Genomic DNA, 20,220 nt, shown 5'->3' on the forward strand with positions numbered 1-20,220 from the left:
GGTCCATCTTTACCAAACTGGACCTGCGAGATGCTTACTTCCGAGTAAGGATTAAGGAGGGGGACGAATGGAAGACAGCGTTCAATACCCCAATGGGCCAGTTCGAGTACCTAATGATGCCCTTCGGACTACAGGGGACCCCAGGGGTATTTATGAACTTTATCAACGAGATCCTGAGCGAATACCTGTACAAGGGGGTGGTGGTGTACCTGGATGACATCATTATTTATTGCAAGGACCTCCCCTCGCATGTGAAGCTCGTGTGGAAGGTCCTAACCACCCTGTATCAGAACAAACTGTATGCTAAGCTATCCAAATGTGAGTTCCACAAAAAGGAACTGGACTATCTGGGGTTTAGAGTGTCCGGGAAGGGCTTAGCCATGGACCCAGCGAAAATACAGGCAGTACTAGACTGGGAACCCCCGAGAACACGTAGACAGCTACAATCATTTCTCGGGTTCGCAAATTTCTATAGGTCGTTCATTCATGGGTTCGCCAAGGTGGCCCTACCCCTCACGAACCTCCTAAAGACAAAGGGGAGGGGGCCAGACGCCAAGAGGCTGGGCGCCAAGCTAATATGGACACGAGAGTGCCAGAGGGCGTTCGACACTCTCAAGAGACTGTTCACGAGTGAGCCAGTGCTAGTGCACCCTGACGAGCTCAAACCCTTCGTGGTCCAATGTGACGCCTCCAACATGGCCGTAGGAGCCATATTAATGCAGAAGGATGAGGGGGGCCAACTGCGGCCATCCGCCTACATCTCCAAAAAAATTTCCCACGAGCAACGTAACTCGTCATTGTGGGACAAGGAAGCATTTGCCGTGACATTCGCATTGAAAACTTGGTCTTGGTTGGAGGGAGCGCGGGTGCCGTTCGAAATATGGACAGACCGTAAAAACTTGGAAGCGCTCACGGGGCGCTGCAAGCTAACAGGGAAGCAAATCCGATGGGCGGGCTTCTTTGCCAAATTTGACTTCACCCTGCGACACATTCTGGGCTCTAAGAAGTTTCTAGCAGACGCCCTCTCAAGGCTTCCCCAGCATGAGAGCCAAAGGGAGGAAATAATTGACTCCCTAGTACCCCCCGAGGCAGTAGCGGGGGCAATGCAAACCCGGTCAAAAGCGAACTCCAAGGAGCCAGGCCCTTGTGGGGGGAATAGACTGATAGTGGAAAGCGAAAAAGAGGGAGAGGAACGGCCAGATGGACTGCTGAAATGAGAGGGAGGTTTCTGGTACTATGAGGGGAGGCTATATGTCCCAAAGACCCTGCGGTTGGAAGTTTTGCAGCACTGCCACACGAATAAACTGTCCGGCCACTTCGGGTATGTGAAAACGCTCCACCTAGTGAATCGGCAATTTTGGTGGCCCCAAATGAAAAAAGACATTTCAGACTTTGTGCAGACCTGCCCGACTTGCCTCATGGCCAAAAGGAGGGGGGCAAAGTGCCAGGGCAACTGCAGCCTCTCCCGACGGCCGAGAGGCCCTGGTCGGTGGTGTCAATGGACTTTATTGTAGAGTTGCCTCCTTCACAGGGGCGGACAGTGATCTTAGTCTTGGTGGACACTTTTTCTAAGCAAGCTCACTTCGTCCCGTGCCGAAAACTACCCACGGCAAAGGAACTAGCATACTTATTCTTCCTGCACGTGGTCCGAGTCCACTCGTTCCCTGATAAGGTCATTAGCAACCGCGGGCCGCAATTCGTTGCCAACTTCTGGCGGGAGTTTTGCAAATTGGCGGGGATGGAGCAGGGGCTAAGTTCCACCTACCATCCGCAGACGGACAGACAAAGTGAGCGGGTGAACGGGCTTCTAGAACAATATTTGAGGTGCTACATAAACTTCCAACAGTCTAACTGGGTGGAGCTGCTGCCGTTTGCCGAGTACAGCTATAACAACAGCCTTCACAGCTCCACCAAAAGGACTCCCTTCCGGGCGGTAAACAGCTATGAGGGAAAGCCGTTCCCTTCGCTGCCAGGAGGGGAAGGCGATTCCAAGCCCACAGACTGTCAACAATGGTGGGGCCGCTTGGAAAGAACTTGGAAAATAATACAGGAAAATCTAGAGGTGGCAAAAAGGGATTACAAATACCAGTTTGACAAAAAGCATAGCCCAAGCTGGGACTTCAAAGTGGGAGAGACAGTGTTCCTTTCGACCAAGAACTTGCCTTTGCCACAGACCTCTAGGAAACTGTCCTACAAGTTCCTGGGACCTTTTAAAATAAAGAGAGTAATCAACCAAGTGACTGTAGAACTGGACTTGCCCAAACTGTTTAGTAAAGTGCACCCTGTTTTCCATTGCAGCCTTCTCCGTCGAGATCCGGGTGGGTCGAGGTGGCATCCTCGAGGACCGGAGCCCAAATCCATCTTGGTGAAGGGGCAGAAGCACCACGAAGTCAAGGAAATCCTGGACTCTAAGATCCAGAGGGGGGTGCTCTACTATTTAGTACGTTGGTGCTATTTCCTGCCCAGCTGTGATGAATGGGTTAAAGTTTCTGATCTTAACGCCCTGCAACTGCTTAAGCAATTTTACCTACTGCACCCAGACAAGCCCCGAGCAAGAGCTTAGGGGGGGCAGTATGTCAGGCTCTGTTCATTTATGTTATTGCTAATTGCTGTTTACTAACCATATCGATGAATGCGCATATATGCCCACTAACCTATAGCTGTTGAATATTAGAGGGGGGGGGGCACGAAGTAGAAAATAGTTTCCCAGGAATATCAAAGGTTGGCAGGCCTGCTTTGAAGTAGAAAGTGCCTGCCAGATTCTCACCTCCTCCCTAGAGGCAGCAAGGACATTGCCGCCGGGAATTGTAACCACCAAGTGACAAGATAAGGGGGGAGCCGTGTGAAACCCTCACATGCAAAAGCAGCCTTTGTTTTGGGAATTGGGGTGTAAATGCTATTGCTTTGATGTTAGATGTTAAATACAAACGATTTGAACTGCTTACCATCAGTTCCAATACCTATCATGCTGGAGTAACTTTGGAGTATACAATAAAGGCAACTTTGTTTCAAATAACAAGTCTGCTCATTTGGAAACTTCAATGAACCTTCGCTGACAAACGGGGGCGGTGGGCGGGTGTGCGTGGCTTGCGGCGGCTGCGAGATTAAGGTGGATTCTGCGCGGGGGGACGCGGTGTGCACGGGCTGCGGCTCGGTGCTGGAGGACATCATCGTCTCCGAGGTCCAGTTCGTGGAGAACAGCGGCAGCAGCTCCTCAGCCGTGGGGCAGTTCGTCTCCCTCGACGGTGGGTGGGTGAGCGGCGGGGCTGGGGATGAAGCGGGGCTTGCAGTGGGGTGGGAGTAGGGTTGCCAATCCCCAGGTGGGGGCTTGGGATCCTCCGGTTTGGAGGCCCTCCCCCACTTCAGGGTCATGAGAAAGCATTCCGCGTTATTCCCTATGGAGACCTATTCGCCATAGGGTATAATGGAAAATTGATCTGCGGGTATCTGGGGCTCGTGGAGGGGTTTTTTGTTTTTTGAGGTAGAGGCACCAAATTTTCCACATAGCATTCGGTGCCTCTCTTCAAAATATACTCCGAGTTTCAAAAAGATTGGACCAGGGGGTCCGGTTCTATGAGCCTCCAAAGGTGCCCCTATCCATCATTTCCAAATTTAGTGATGCTCTGTATTCCTGGTGCTTGGTGGGGGGCACACTGGGAAGGCTTCTAGTGCCCTGGCCCCACTGATGGACCTCCTGATGGCACCAGGGTTTTTTGGCCACTGTGTGACAGAGTGTTGGACTGGATGGGCCATTGGCCTGATCCAACATGGCTTCTCTTATGTTCTTACTGGCAAAATGCTCTCTCCAAAAAGCTTGAACACTAACTCTACTTAAAGAAAACTATTCTAGGTAACTCCTTGCAGCTGTGTCTTGGATATCTCTTTCTTTAAGGTAGAAGACACAGTGATGTAGTAAAGATTCAATGATATAGTAAAGATTCATAAATGGTGTTCCATTAGATCCTCAGGGAAATAAGAAGTTTTTGGTATGATTTTAAAATGTTTTAAATACTTTATTCACTTATCATTGAAGGGGGTGGGCAGTTATTTAGTAACTGTAAGAACTGGAGCCCAGTTCATCTCTTAAAATTATAGCTAAAGTACATTTAAGTGGAAGTATTACATATGGTTTCAGCCCACAATAGCTTTGACAGCCATTGTGACGTGGCAGCGCTCCAGGGTAGGGTCTTCCAGACCAGCTTCTTGCTGCGGAAGCTGACAGGGTGATTTCAAACCAGTCACAGACTTTCATCCTAACCTGCCTCACAGGGCAGATCAAAAGGAAGAGGAGAATGATTTAAGTTGCTTTGGTCCCCACTGCATAGAAAGACTGCACTTTTCCTAGATAGAGGCTGCAGGGATGGGGGAGGAGATGGAAAGCAATCTACCCCCATCTCTTTCTCCCCCCCCCCCATCCCTTCTTTCACAAGATACTCCTTCTCTGATAACCTACCCCACATTTCCCCACTTTCTTTATTTCTCTTCCTAACAGCTGCCTTCTCAACATACCTTGCCTCCCTCTATCTTTCCCTTGCCTCCTCAGGCCACCCCCCAGGCCATGAAACTCACCCATAGCAAATTTCTAGTGCCTGTAGTATTTATCACCACAACAGGTCTTATTACTAGTATTATTAAAAAGCAAGGGTGATGTATTTAAAAAGTCACCTCAAGACAACTGAAACATAATGATGCACTTAAGACTGTATAAAAACATTTTAGAAGTTATTTATTTTCATTAATATTGCAGAATAAAATTGGTGACTGAACATGATTAAACTAGTTGCCTTCTGCTGACTGGTGCTGAAAGCACAGCAGATACACAACACCACTATTTAATTTAGACAAAACTATCTGCAATCGTTAGTTGTGCAGACAGGATACATAGTTAAAGGTATAACTACCTGCAGTTTCTTCCCTACACCCATGGTCCTGTTTGCACAGCTCACCCCTCATGACTCTCACAATGTTGTGTCATCCCACATACCCATCTTGGCAAGCTGCTCTCTTTTCTGCTGTCTCAATTTTCTATCAACACTTCCACCAAATCTCATTACATAGCACTGCCAAAGCAATGTGCTGCATTCTACCAAGCAACTGCACAAATTGTTCCAGAAGATTACCCCCTCCCCCCTTGAGGCAGCAGAAACTGTACCTTAGTATAAGTGTTTTAACTGTTCTTAACTATTTAAACCCACATATACCCTGTGGTTTGCCCATTACATCTGAATGGCAATTTAAATGATAATCCCTTCATTAAAAGGCTGGGTTATGTTAACTTAATTACTTAAGAATGTACAGAACACTAATTTCCCTCTATCAGCAGCAGAAACGAGAGAGAGAACATTCTGATTTTTCTTTTTGTAACAACATTGGAAAACAGTATTGCTTCACATGTAGGTACCACTTTGGTAACATATACAGGACAAAGACAAAGCCTGATTTATTTATGGCATGCTGCAGATAATGTTCACAATATTCAATAAATTAAAATAAAAACCCTCTTCCTTTGCAGTTTTAGCTTCCATCACATTTGGCACAATGTGGCATCTGACAGACCCACTCTGCACAGCATGCAAGCAGGTCAACTATTAAAATGCAGGGGAGGGAAGAAGTGCCTACCATTAATTTTCAATACTAAAGTCAACACCCAAAAAGCAAACAAAATTTTATAAGTTTATGCTAAAGACAATTTTGTGCTCAAACACAGAGATAAGTAACATGATGCCAAAACCTAACAAAATTCCAGCATTTTGTAGCAGGAAATATCCCCAGCGGCTACATCCATGGTCACTGGCATCATTATGGAGCATTTCAGGCACCTGAACAAAACACAAAAGAAATAATTAGTGACCAATCCAGTGTGGTTAATAGCTATGCCAGCCACAGGAAGCATGCCAAACTGTGCTCCTTCAGTGGGTTTTTCTGGGGGCAGCTGGCTGGACACCATGAAGTGGCTGTGCCAAATGGAACCTCACTCTGATCTCTAGCAGGGTTTCTTTTTGACAGAAATCCACACAGTGGCATATAGGGGTCCCCAACATTGATGCCACTATATAGAAATCCAGTGTTCTGGTCCTCATGTGAGTAGTGAAATCCATGCAAAGAGGGATAGACCACGAGTTATCCAACTTTATAAAGCACCAGTTTCTGATTGTGTGTGTGTGTAAAGGGCCGTAAACTGACAGTCATCTTATAGCAACCCTGTAGATTTTTAAGGCAAGTGAGTAAGCAGAGGTGGTTTGTCATTGATTTTCTCTGCAAAGTCTTCTTTGGTGTCACCCACCTACATACTGCCCTGCTTAGCTTCTGATATCTGATGAGCTCAGGCTATACTATACCATTTTATACCCCAAATTTTGAATATCCCCCTCATTTAATAGCAAAATCTACTAGTATGCATTTATTTTTTTTTTATTTATTTGAGATTTATATCCCGCCCTTCCCACGAATGGCTCAGGGCGGCTTCCAACAATTTAATCAAACATAAAATTTAAACAATATTAAGTATAAAACAATTAAATATTTAAACAGTTAAAACTTTAAAACAGAATATTTCAATTTCCTGTAAACAGATGGCTGGCCAGTTACATCAGTTGTCATCATAGCTAGGTATAGGCTAGCCGGAAGAGGGTCGTCTTACAGGCCCTGCGGAACTGTGCCAAGTCCCGCAGGGCCCTCACCTCTTCCGGCAGCTGATTCCACCATACGGGGGCCATAACGGAGAAAGCCCTTTCTCTGGTGGCTTTCAGACGGGCTTCTTTTGGCCCGGGGATAGTGAGGAGATTTTGTGTTCCTGACCTCAGTGCTCTCTGGGGAACATGTGGGGAAAGACGGTCCTTCAGGTAGGCAGGTCCCAGGCCATATAGGGCTTTAAAGGTAATAACCAGCACCTTGTACCGGACTCGGTATATCACTGGAAGCCAGTGCAGAGTCCGGAGACCCGGCCGGATGTGTCCCCACTTTGGGAGACCCAATAGCAGCCGGGCCGCGGCATTCTGCACCAGCTGCAGTTTCCGCGTCCGAGACAAGGGCAGCCCCATGTAGAGGGCATTGCAGTAGTCCAACCTTGAGGTGACCGTAGCATGGATCACTGTTGCTAGGTCGTCGCGTTCCAGAAAGGGGGCCAGCTGCCTTGCCCGCCTAAGATGAAAAAATGCGGACTTGGCAGCGGCTGCTATCTGAGCCTCCATCTTTAAGGAAGGCTCCAACAGCACCCCCAAGCTCTTGACCCTGTCCGCCACCATCAGCGGCGCACCGTCAAAAGCCGGTAGGGAGAGCCCCCTCCCCGGGCCGCGGCGACCCAAGCAAAGGACCTCTGTCTTCGTAGGATTTAGCTTCAGCCCATTCAGTCTCAGCCACTCAGCCACGGCCCGTAATGCCTGGTCAAGATTTTCCGGGGCGCAGACAGGCTGGCCATCCATCAGTAGATAGAGCTGGGTGTCATCAGCATACTGGTGACATCCCAGCCCATACCTTCGGGCAAGCTGGGCAAGAGGCCGCATATAGATGTTAAATAACATCGGGGAGAGAACCGCCCCCTGGGGCACACCACAATCGAGTGTGCGCCTCCGGGATAGCTCCCCCCCAATTGCGACCCTTTGTCCCCGACCTTCCAGGAAAGAGGAAAGCCACTGTAAGGCCAACCCCTGAATCCCCGCGTCGGCGAGGCGGCACGTCAGTAGCCGATGGTCGACCGTGTCGAACACAGCCGACAGGTCCAACAACATCAGCACCGCCGGGCCACCCCGATCCAGATGCCGTTGAAGGTCATCCACCAGGGCAACCAACACTGTCTCCGTCCCGTGTCCCGGGCGAAAGCCGGACTGAAATGGGTCAATTTTAAAAAGCAAACCACCCAGATTCTGCCAAGCAATACTATAATGGACACAAAGGCCTGCAGCCCAAAGGTTCTGAATTAAGCCTTGATGGGGGCTGTCAAGATGGGAGAAGGGAGGGAGGTGAGAAGAGAGGGAACAGTGAGCAGCTGAAGCAGAAGGCCTCCCCCCGCCCCAAATTCTTCACTTGTACTTACCATATCCACAAGAGCCACATACATGAAGAGCCCAGCTGTAAGTGCGAAGATCCACATGGAAACATTGTCAGCATAATGACCAATGAGTATCCCAGTAGCCATGCCAAGATATGCCAGCATAGCTGAGAGAGCATTATAAAGAACTGCTTGTTTGACCGTCATGCCAGCTTTGAGAAGTACAGCAAAGTCTCCTGCAGAAGACAGGGAAGGCTCATGAGAAATGGCACTCTGATAACCACGTTAAATATTCCTCAATGCAGCACTCCCATTTCCCCACCACTGGAGATTGTCCAGAAACCAGGAGGACTTAAAATGATCCCCCCCCTTTTTTTCAAGTGCAATTGTGTATTAAATGTATCTGAGAATGAGCTTTACCCCATGCACTGCAGAAAATATTTTTGTGTCATCTCAGTTTTATGTTTAACTGGAATTTTAAAAAGCATGGTATTCCCCAACTGACTCATTTGGACAGAATTTGATGTTCAAACATTCTTTAAATCATTGGGTTTACCATGCAGGATTTACCTACTGATTTACCGTGCAGATGTCAGGGGGGGCAGATTTTAATTCCCTTAAAAAATATTGCATGAGAACAGGCCACTGGTCACTAACTGTAAAGGGTCCTTCTCCTCTGAGGAAAGGAGACCATCTTAGTGGGTGATTCCCACCATCCAATCAGGGAGGCAGGAACTACTTTTTCCCTCTTCCTGTCACAGTCGTGAGAGTCATCAGCCTCTCAGTTCCAGTAACTCTGAAAAGCAGCTAAAACTTCCTATGTCTCAATCTACACCTTGTAACTTCTCAGGAACAGTAACAGTAAGATACAACCGTAAGAGAACAAGGAAACCATTAGAACAGTAAGTAACAGTATAAGGAAGCAGCTTGAGCAGATGATGACTTCAGGAGAGATAGGTGTCCTCCTTTCCTCAGAGAAGGACCCTTCATGGTAAGTGAACAATGGCCCATTCTCCATCTGAGGTGGAGCACATCTCGGGGACACCTCTCAGATCAGTGTCCTCGTCATGTGAACAGGTATCTACAATGTGCTGCAGGCCTCTTCAGCCAAAAGCAGTGTCAGCTGAGTCATAAATATTCGTTTTATAATGTCTAACAAAAGTTGAAATGGAAGACCATATGGCTTCTTCCACTGATGTTTGGTTGGCAAGGGCTGCACTGGTAGTTGCACTTCTAGCCTGAATGTGCCATAATCCTTGCAGGGACTTCAGGATTCTGAAGCTGATGTGCCTCTGTGGTGCAGGTTTTTAGAGTAGTGTTAACAGTAGACAGACATTTTCTCCCTAAGTTTGGAGGCAATAAATTTACGAATAAGGATTCAGATTTCCTAAAGCTCCCGTCCTGTGGAAGAAAACCTTGAGTCCAGCATGTGCTTTGATAGGATGCTTCAGTTGCAGATAAAATGAAGGTAGGTAAATTTCTTGAGACCTATGGTAAGACAATGAACAGGTTGGAAGGTCAGGTATGTCCTCAATACCACTTAGTTACCTTGAGGTAGGGAGGAAGAGTAAGAGGGGAGGTTTGCACAGGAGGGTAGTTAGGTTAGGTGTTTTAGATTGGATGTTCTTGTCCACCACACACTAGATTTTATTGACTTTGGTACCATTATGGGATGGTCCTCTTTTTTCATTATATGTAGTTGATAAGGTCTGAGGAAAACTTGTAGGAATCTTGTATGAAGTCGGTCCCACAATTGGATCACCTTGATGCCCAAAATTAAAAGGCCCATTAATTTGTCCAGCATCATCAGCAATGAGAACTTGCTCTTGATGATTAACTCTGACATCTTGGTTTTCCTTGCCTTGTCCTCTGTAAAAAAAAAAAGAGAGATTGCTAGATCTGGTGTCTATCATCACCCCCAGATTATAAATTCTTTGGGCTGGAGATAATGAGCATTTCTGCCAGTTGACGAATCCAAATTCTTGTAAACAACATATGGTCACTTTGATGTCCTGATATGACTTGGTTCTGGAGCTTGACCTGATCAATAGATCATCTAAATAAGGGTAGATATGAATGCCTTGTCTCTGCAAATGAATGACTGGATTGATCAAGATCTTGGAGAACACCCTTGGAGCAGTGAAGAGATCAAATGGAAGGGTCCTGTATTGGAAATGGTGTTTTCCTACATAGAAAGCTTGTGTGTGGTGGAAAGATAGGCATGTGATTATACGCCTCTGTTAAGTCTATTGATGCAAGATACTCCTGGCTGTTGGGCTTCAAAAATGGATCTGAGAGTCTCTATCTTGAAATGTCTCAACTTGATGTATCTGTTGAGGAACTTAAACTCTAGTATTGCCTTCCAGTCTTGATTTTTCTTGGGCACAGTGAAAAATATGGAGTACACTCCGTGACTTTCTTCTGTTTGTGGCTCCAGTTCTATTGCTTGTATGTCGAGGAGGTGTTGAATAGCCTCTAACGTTACTCATTGCTTTGTCTTGCTCCTGCGAATAGGAGACCTCAGGAATCTTTCTGGTGGGATTTTGGCAAATTCTGTGGTGTAGCCCTGAGAGACTACTTGTATTGTCCAGGCATCTGCTTGAAAGGCTATACAGGTGACTTGAAAATGATAAGAGATGCCACCCCCATCCAACCTGTGGCCAGCCACACTTTTGGAGACTTGCCATCACGCTCTGAATGGCCAGCTCTGTTGTTGGGTTCTTTGTACCTGCTGCCAAAGGATGCTCTTCAAAAGGATTGTCTAGATGATCTTGGTATTTTATTATCCAGTCTGTATCTGGGCAGCTTACATTGTGAGTAAAAGGAGTGGCTACCAAAAGCTATCTATCAGTACATCTCAGCATCTTGGGCATCACTTTTTTCTTGTCTCTGGTCTCCACTAAGATTTTGTCCAGAGACTCTGCAAACAGTCTACCACCTTGAAAGGGGTAGCTTCGCTCTCGGCATGGTAGTTCTGGCAGACCTGGGAGCTCATGGCACAGATGGAGGTGGGCTGGTTGGCTGGTCTGGCAGAGAAATGGAGGGATGGGGCAATCCCTTCCCTTCTCTGTTGAAGCAAGAACTGGAGGAAGACAGTCAAAGGCAGGACAATCTGGATGGCAAAGCATATATCTTTTAAGCAAAATAGGAAACTGCTTATCTGCCATGGTTCTAGACGATTCAGCCTTGAGCTACCTTTCAAAAAATTCAGAGAATGAAAGACCCTCTCTGAAGAGGTAAACCTGGGGAAGAATTCTTTATTTCCCCTAGGTCTGGTTTGGGAATTATGGTCTGATGTTATAGCCTCATCGCCAATGGGAGATTCCTGGAGTTCCAATCCTGACAAGATCTTAGTTAACAGATACTGATAAGCTTCTGATTTAAAGAAACAAATAGATTGCCCTGGGACGTTAATTTGCTCTTCCTCCTCTTCATCAGATAAAAATTCTCCTTCTTCTGTGTCTCCTGGTCAGTATCTGAGGAAGGTTCCTGAAGGAAGGGTCAACGGCCTGGCCAACCTTGTCCTGACTTCATAGACTTAGAAGGCAGGCTTAAGCCTTCATGTACTTTGCCCTATGCAAGAATGCTGAGGGCCTCGGAATGTGCTGCCCTTTCACCTCCTTCCTGGAATACACATTTGGGGTAACAAGCTAAGGTAAACATCGGTCTCATTATTCTGCACGTTGTGAGTCAATGATTGTGTATAGAGGAAAGTATAAGAATAAAGCAACGCAACCACTGTCTCAGAGAAGGACAGACTGGTGCGATGAACATCAACCCTGAGTCGTGTGACATTCCTACAGGTTCCCCCTCTCAGTGAGTATCTGTAACTATCCTCCTACCAACTGGGGCTTTCTGTGCCTCCTTACCTGGCCATTGGAAGCTCTTCAAGAAGGGGGGGGGATACAAAGGCAGCCCTACTGGACCTTATTTCCTCACTGTGGCAAAGGTTAGCAATTTCTTCCTCCTCATAGTCTGTTTAAGCATTTCCATAAACCCAGCAAGATGGGACAGGGTTCCAGATTCAAGTAGTACACCCATCCAAAGAGTGTTAGTTTGGTGCTGCTGTGAAGCCCGAGTCCATCTCACTTCTGGAACCCTCTTTTTCTGGTTCACAATGGCCATCGCTCAAAATTAAAGAGGCTTAAAGAGGTGGCAATGTTTGCAGGTGGCTGCAGAGTGTGGCACTTTTTCATGTGCTTTTGCATCTCTGCCACCATGGAAATTGCTGGGGTAGCATGAGCAAGCTGATGCTGAGGCACGGCAGCTCCATCGATGACCTATCCTACAGCAGTAGCTGTAAGAAGGGCTTCGGTTTCTCCCTTGGAAAGGAAACCATCTGAGTGATCCTGAGTCGCCATGAGGTGGTTTGGAGCAGCTGATGGTCTGTTAGCTTTCAGAACATGGCTGCTGCAGTTTTCTGATTCTCCTCCAGGGGGAGAGAACATCATGCTTCTCGGTGGAAGATTTACAGAAGTAGGTTTTGAAATGAGAAGCTAAGAGTAAAACAGAGATTGAGGAAAGGGAGACTGAAAGGAGACAGAAGGAGGCAAGTAAGGTTGTTCAGGCAGAGAAAATAAGGCGAAGCCTATTCTATTGCTTCTCTCCCTGCCGAGGTAGGAACAGAACCGAGAGGCAGGTGACATCCACCACCCTGAAAGAAAGAGGAAGAAAGCAGTTCCAGCCTCCCAGAAAGGATAGTGGGAATCCCCAACCAAGAAGTCCTCTGAGGGAGAATGAACACTGCAATAATCAATGTCAGCACCATGTAGAAACAGTGCTTTTCTCATTCTATAGTATTTTTAAAGTTCATTCTAGGGAAACAACATGTGTCTGTTTTATGAACTAGCACTGGCTAGTTTCTGAAAGAGCACAGTAAAGAACACTTTAAGGAATCTGAGCAATACTCTGGAAGCAGGAAGATGAAGCCAGATGGAACAACAGTATGAAGAAAAAAATGCTGTGCTAGCTAAAAATAGTGCATCGCACTAAATACTCATCAATGCTTATTATAATTTTACAAATTTTCACATCCACATTCCCATAATATATACAAAATGTTTTATCAATAACAAGTAGCATAAGATCTACTCACACTTACTAACTATAGCAATCCACTTGTTCTTGAACTCTTCCCATTCCAAGAACATGGCAGGCCCTTTTTGAATACGAAGCCTCTTGGGATTCTGTTGGCTTTGATATAATAAGCACTGAGGTTTATATAGTGTAATGCACTATTTTTTAAGCTAGCACAGCATTTTTCTTTCATAATGTGATTTTAGGTGCAGTGAGCCTTTGTGGTTGTGGCAGCAGAACTACCCACAATTTAGCTCTGTCATCCTACTTCACATGGAATTGTTTCAACCCTTAAGACACAGGCATTCAAGGAAGTCGGATGGAGGCAAGAGAAGTGTGAATAATAATAATAGTCTCTTAATATAAGCCATGACTTTTAGGTGAACTTTTAGGCACCAGGTGAAAGTAGTGGAGGATCTGTCCTACAACTACCCTTTTATCTCATTCGCTATGCTGTCCACTGTGCATTAAGAGCCAGTTTGGTGTAGTGGTTAAGTGTATAGACTCTTATCTTTAGCTTGGAGAAACGTCGACTGAGGGGTGACATGATGGAAGTTTACAAGATAATGCATGGGATGGAGAAAGTAGAGAAAGAAGTACTTTTCTCCCTTTCTCACAATACAAGAACTCGTGGGCATTCGATGAAATTGCTGAGCAGACAGGTTAAAACGGATAAAAGGAAGTACTTCTTCACCCAAAGGGTGATTAACATGTGGAATTCACTGCCACAGGAGGTGGTGGCGTCCACAAGCATAGCCACCTTCAAGAAGGGGTTAGATAAAAATATGGAGCAGAGGTCCATCAGTGGCTATTAGCCACAGTGTGTGTGTGTGTATATATATATATATATATATATATATATATATATATATATATATATATATTTGGCCGCTGTGTGACACAGAATGTTGGACTGGATGGGCCATTGGCCTGATCTAACATGGCTTCTCTTATGTTCTTATGTTCTTACCAAAATGATTAAGAAGTTACTATTGACTACAATGTCTGTCTCTTACCTAACTCATGTGGTAACTCATGACAAAATACTGCAACAGATGTACTTAAGCCACTAGATAAGCCTTCAGTAAAAGCAGCACCTGGGAGAAAAAAAAGAACACATCCTGGAGAAGTAATCTCACTTGGGAAACGCAACTGAATGCTTACATAAAAATCAAAGGGTCGACCAGACTATGAATAAGGAGTATAAATTCCAGTCACTATATTGCAAGGATGATGGGAAAGACCTAGGAAAGGTCTTCTTTTCTACATCTATCAGTTTCTAGTCATCTGAAATATACACATAAGGGAATAAAAGGCACTCAGGGATCAATACTCTCTCTAAGCTGTGGAGTCTTGTGAGCAACTGGCATTAAAGTTGTGAGCTACTGCATAGATTAGCTTGTTCTGGGGCCATTTTTCCTGTGCTAAAACAAAAATGTGTGAGTCGGAGGCTAAGGGATGTAGTTTTTAGGACTGTGTCTAGGCATGGTGGAAAACCCCGACTGCAGGAATGGCAGCTGGAACCTGGCAGGAAGGGAGCTACTACATAACCCGCATGAAGCTAGGTTAGAAGATTACAGCCGTTTATATCAGAACAAGAGTTTAGCATTGATACTGAATCAGATAACAATTCAGTCCCACTTAAATCCATGGCCTTGCTGTCTGTAGATGTGTCTAGGAGTGCCATCAAGTGGAACCTGACTTATGGAGACCCCATGTGGTTTATAAGGCAAGAGAAGTCCAGAGGTGGTTTGCCTCTGTAGGGACTCTGGAATCCAAGGACACATCAGGGTTGCCCCTGCTTAGCTTCTGAGATCCTGACAAGACCAGGCTAACCTGGGCCATCCACGTTAGTGCTCAGGACTGGATGCAATGATGGATCCCTTTCAGATTTAAAGGACTCTTTATCTGACTGTATAACATTAGAACTAAGAGGAGCCTTGCTAAAACAACCTTTCATTGATTTAATTATAAAAGTATACATTTAGACAATACCCATAACAACCAACTATAACCAGGAGCACAACTGTATACTCTAATCTATACATAATAGCTTGGAATGCACCCAGAATTTCTGCAGGTTCAAGAGGGATAATGACTTTTGCGATTCCACTCAAGCCCCCCCCCCCATTCCTTGGGAGTCCCCATTCTTGACTGCTATGTGTAGCTAAACTGGCAAAACCCCCTTCTCCTTGCACCCTTGAAAATGTCTATGCTGGATCCAAGTCACAGCGATACAAGGCCTCCTGTTCCTAAAGAATATCCCCAGATACACAATCCATGGTTCTACATTTGCAATAGATTCATGATGAGTGGGGACACAGAACAGAAGTAAAATGAACCAAAACACACATTGGAGGAAAACCACAAAAGCCAGAAGCTGCAACTCACCAATTGCAAGACCATCACTGAAGTTGTGCAGTCCATCCCCCATGATTACCATCCAGGCAAGAGTAGCTATCCCAGCATCTTTAAGTTCTTCACGTGAATAGCGCTGACTGTGGCTGTGCGGATGATGGTTCTGGTGGTGATGGTGATGCAAAATATGATGGTAGTCATGGTGATGATGACTACCTGACTGCCCGAGAGTGTCATGTAAATGGGAATGGCATTTGTTTCTACATCCCCGGGATGCATATTCATGGTCAGCAGCCTCTTGATGGGAGTGAGCTATCATCACTTCTTCTTCTTCTTGTAATACTGGCTTCTGAGAAAGGAAATTGGATGGATCTTGGCAATCTGCCCCCAGGTAGCCTTCAGGTCCTTGATTAAAAGGGGGGGGGGGAGAAACAGATTCTTCATTTTTAAAGGCAAAGAGGTCTAAATCTTTTTCATTTTACGTACTCCAACATTTTCAATGCTTAAATACTTGATTTCTAAAAAGCGGAGCACCAATTTCTGATCCAATTCTAGATGTTTCTTGTTGTCAGTTCATACATACAAATCAGTCACACTGAAGAATCACATGGATTCCTTCATGTAAAGGTTTGCATTGAAGAATTGCAGATTTATACCCCGCCCTTCTCTCTGAATCAGAGACTCAGAGTGGCTTACAATCTCCTATATCTTCTCCCCCCACAACAGACACCCTGTGAGGTAGGGGGAGCTGAGAGAGCACTTACAACAGCAGCCCTTTCAAGGACAACCTCTGCCAGAGCTATGGCTGACCCAAGGCCATTCCAGCAGCTGCAAGTGGAGGAGTGGGGAATCAAACCCGGTTCTCCCAGATAAGAGTCTGCGCACTTAATCACTACACCAAACTGGCTCTGTATAGCCTTGAGTGTGCTCCAGGCTATATAGGAATACATGTTTGGGACTTGTGAGAATCCATCCTCTCCCTCAGCATGGCCTGCCTTCCTGCATCAGCTCTACCTCTTCCTGACCACCTCCAGGTTTCTCCAGCCCACTCTACTCACTTCTTCCAGTTGCTGCTTTACTCCTACCCTTAACCAGCCCCCTAACCATCCTTCCTTTCTGATCCACTTTCTGCGTGCTCTACTTCCTTCCTTTGCTTCTTCTGCCCCCCTCCAACTTCTCTTTCACTCTCCTCCCCCCACAACCTCCCTCAAATCCCTTTCCCTGCTTCCACATCAGTTGGTATCTTGCCCAGAACTTTGGAAAGAGGGTCTTTCTTGTACATGGCTGCCTTAACTCAAATGGCCAGTGAAATCTCTCATGTGATGTTACCAGTGTTTAAGGTTTCCATTTTTTTTTTTTTTTTTACTTTCAGATTTCCTTCTGCATACTCAGAGGTTCCCCTAGGTCACTGCCCAGGTCACTGAGATTGCCAAATCAGCCTTTTTTCATCTTCAGCAGGTTTGGCAGCTGTCTTCACTGTGGAAGATGAGAAGTGTTTGCCCACTCCAGAACCACTAATTTCAGAAGGGGTGTTGAAGGACCTGAGTCAGATTGAGGTGACAAGAGAGGAGGTCCTACAACAGATAGACAAATTAAAAACTAATAAGACACCAGGTCCAGATGGCATACAGCCAAGAGTTCTGAAAGAACTCAAAGGTGAACTTGTGGATCTCCTGACAAAAATATGTAATCTTTCATTGAAATCTGCCTCTGTTTCTGAGGACTGGAAGGAAGTGTCAGACCCAGAGCCAAGGAATAGTAGAGTTCAAGATCTTTATTTCAGCTTCATGGGCATACACACGCGTTGTCAGAACTGATGTTTGCTGTAAAATTCTTTAATCAAAGCTTTATAGTTTGTATCTTTGGAGCTGACCCATTCAGCTTGACTTAATGGGAAATGAGTCCATTTGATAAGATAAAACAGTTCACCACATTTGATCTTTGCATCGAGAATTTCCTGCACTTCATGATGAATCTGACCACAAACCAGAGTCGGGGGTGGTGGTTCCGTCTAAGGGTGCCAATGCAAGGGTCCAGGGTCCTTCTTCAAGTAACTAGCATGGAAACAAGGGTGTACATGTTTAAGGTTTTTAGACAGGGCCAGTTCAACAGTTACTTTATTTATAATCCTTTTGATTGGGAAAGGTCCCAGGTATTTCATCCCTAATTTCTTACAGTTCTGTGCATTAGGTAAGTGTTTGGTTGAAATATACACTTTGTCTCCCACTGCTAAATCCCACAGTTCAGAGTGTTTTTTATCATACTGAGTCTTATAGGCTTCTTGCGCCCTCTGTAGTTGTTCACTTATGACTGCCCAGCCCCCTGCAATTCCTTGCCACCATTCCATAAAGTCCATGGGGGCTGAAGCAGGGGGGCAAGTTCAAGGAACAGTTTACGCTCATATCCACATACCGCTTGGAAGGGGCTTACTTTGGTGGCGCTATGCACACTGGTGTTGTAAGCATATTCTGCAAAGGGCAGTAGGGCCATCCAGTTGTCCTGTTGGAAGGATGTATAACAGTGTAAGAACTGCTAGAGCACCGCATTGGTGCATTCCGTCTGTCCGTCTGTGGGTGGTAGGCGGAACTGAGCCCTTGCTCGATCCCCGCAAGTTCACATAGATGTGACCAAAATTTGGCAACGAACTGTGGGCCACGGTTGGAGACCACCTTAGCGGGGAAAGCATGTAGTTGAAAGATGTGCTGGATAAAAAATTGGGCCAATTGTTTGGCCGTGGAGAGTTGTTTACAAAGATGTGCTGGATAAAAAATTGGGCCAATTGTTTGGCCGTGGAGAGTTGTTTACATGGCATGAAGTGGGCCTGTTTGGAAAAAGTGTCCACAATGACCCAAATTACAGTTTTCTCCATCAAAGTGGGTAAATCCATTATAAAATCCATGGATATACCTTCCCAAAGGCGTAAAGCAGGGGAAAGCGGTTGCAAGCATCCCGGTGGCAAACCCTCCCTCTTTTTGCCATTATACAGGTGGGGCATCCTGCTGTACATTCCCCTACATCCTTCCACAACCCCGGCCACCAAAATTGTCTTTGAATCAAATGCACTGTTTTCACAAATCTGAAATGCCCTCCAACTTGGAATCGTGTGCTCTTAGGATCACTTGTTTCCACGGGGGGGGGGGGGGGAGGGGGGTACGTAAAGTTTCTCCCCTCGACGCCACAGCCCATCTCTCACCTTCTTAATTGTAACTCCTCCCCTGGGGGGCTGTCCTGGACAGCTTGTTTCAGTTCTCCTAGGAACCCATCAGGAGGCTCCTCCCCCTTTTGGCTTTGCACACACGTAGTTACCAATGCACTGAGCTGGGAGGGCATGAACAGTGAGTAGATAATTTCCTCCCTCTTGCTGTCGTGTTGAGGGAGCCGGGACAGTGCATCCAGCAAAAAGTTCAGCTTCCCAGGGATGTGCCCTAGCTTGAAGTTGAACTGCCGGAACAGCCTTACTTGTTTATTGTTGAGGTTGCGGGTAGCAATGAGGGTGGCTAAATTCTTGTGATCTGTCCATAGTTCGAATGACTCTCGCACCTCCTCTAGGTATTGCCTCCATTTTTCTAGGGCCAGTTTCATAGCGGAGGCTTCTTTGTCCCACACCAACCAATTGTGTTCAGTTGAGCTGAATTTTTGGAACAAGTATGCACAAGGGTGCAATTGACCATCTGGTCCCTCTTGGAGCAATAAGGCGGCGCGGGCGACGTTACTCGCGTCACATTGCACCACAAACCTTTTGTTTTCATCAGGGTGTATTAGGCAGGGCTCGGATGTAAACCAGGCTTTCAGTTCATCAAATGCTTTTTGACACTCCTCCATCCATGGGAGGCTGGAACCACCCTTTGTGGCTTGTGGCCCTTTCCCCTTGGTTTTCAACAGTTCTGTGAGGGGTAGGGTGACCTCGGCAAAGTTATTAATGAACCCCCTATAAAAATTTGCAAACCCGAGGAAACTCTGGAGCTGTTTGCGGGTTCGAGGGGGTTCCCAGTCTACCACTGCTTGTACCTTGGCTGGGTCCATCCCCAGCCCCCCCCCAAAAAAAATCGAGCTCCGTTTTGTGGAATTCGCACTTTGACAGTTTGGCAAACAATTTATGCTCATACAGTCTGTAGCACCTCCCTCACCAACTGGATATGTGACAGCAGGTCTTGCAAATGTATCAACACGTCATCCAGGTAGCAGACCACACCCTTATATGGGTACTTGTGTAACACCTCATTGATTAGGTTCATGAATACTCCCAGGGCCCCTTTGAAGCCGAACGGCATGACCAAATACTCATATTGACCCCAGTGGTGTGTTAAAGGCAGTTTTCCACTCATCCCCTTCCTTGATGCGCACCCGGAAATAAGTGTCTCAGAGGTCAAGTTTTGTGAAAATTTCCCCTTGGGACACCTCCCCTAGGAGATCCCGTATGAGGGGGAGGGAGGACGCATTACTCATGGAAATCACGTTCAAGACACAAAAGTCAGTGCAAAGTCGTAAATTGCCATCTTTTTTCTTCCTGAACAACACTGGGGCAGCGTGGGAGGATTTGTCGCATGAACCCCCTACACAAGTTGAGTTCCAGGAATCCTTGCAGTTCCTCCCTTTTCCCCCGACTCATAGAGTATAGCTTGGCTTTGGGCAGTGGCTCCCCCTCCACCAATTCAATGCCACAGTCAGTGGGTCTGTGAGGGAGGAGTTCATCCGCCTCCTGGGCGTCAAATACCCCCTGCAAATCTTGATACTCAGGGGGTAGACTGGGTACTTCCACCTTGGTGATGCAAAGTTTCTCGAGCTGGGGAGAGGTGTGT

The 20,220-nt window shown here is 46.2% G+C and overlaps 1 protein-coding gene across 1 annotated transcript in view; it reads right to left on the reverse strand.

Annotated features, from left to right (window-relative positions):
• Positions 1-5,416: 5,416 nt before the first annotated feature.
• The window catches only part of SLC39A6 (solute carrier family 39 member 6), a 55,728-nt gene continuing 40,924 nt past the window's right edge, over positions 5,417-20,220 (reverse strand). Inside the window, exons 7-10 of the mRNA XM_060253769.1 lie at positions 15,455-15,826; positions 14,080-14,160; positions 8,033-8,223; positions 5,417-5,819 (exon numbers count right to left, since the gene is read on the reverse strand). Coding sequence (XP_060109752.1) covers positions 5,667-5,819; positions 8,033-8,223; positions 14,080-14,160; positions 15,455-15,826 — 797 coding nt within the window. The 3' untranslated portion in view covers positions 5,417-5,666. The remainder of the gene's footprint in view (positions 5,820-8,032; positions 8,224-14,079; positions 14,161-15,454; positions 15,827-20,220) is intronic.

The sequence above is a fragment of the Heteronotia binoei genome, chromosome 14, assembly GCF_032191835.1.
Source record: "Heteronotia binoei isolate CCM8104 ecotype False Entrance Well chromosome 14, APGP_CSIRO_Hbin_v1, whole genome shotgun sequence".
Classification (NCBI taxonomy): domain Eukaryota; kingdom Metazoa; phylum Chordata; class Lepidosauria; order Squamata; family Gekkonidae; genus Heteronotia; species Heteronotia binoei.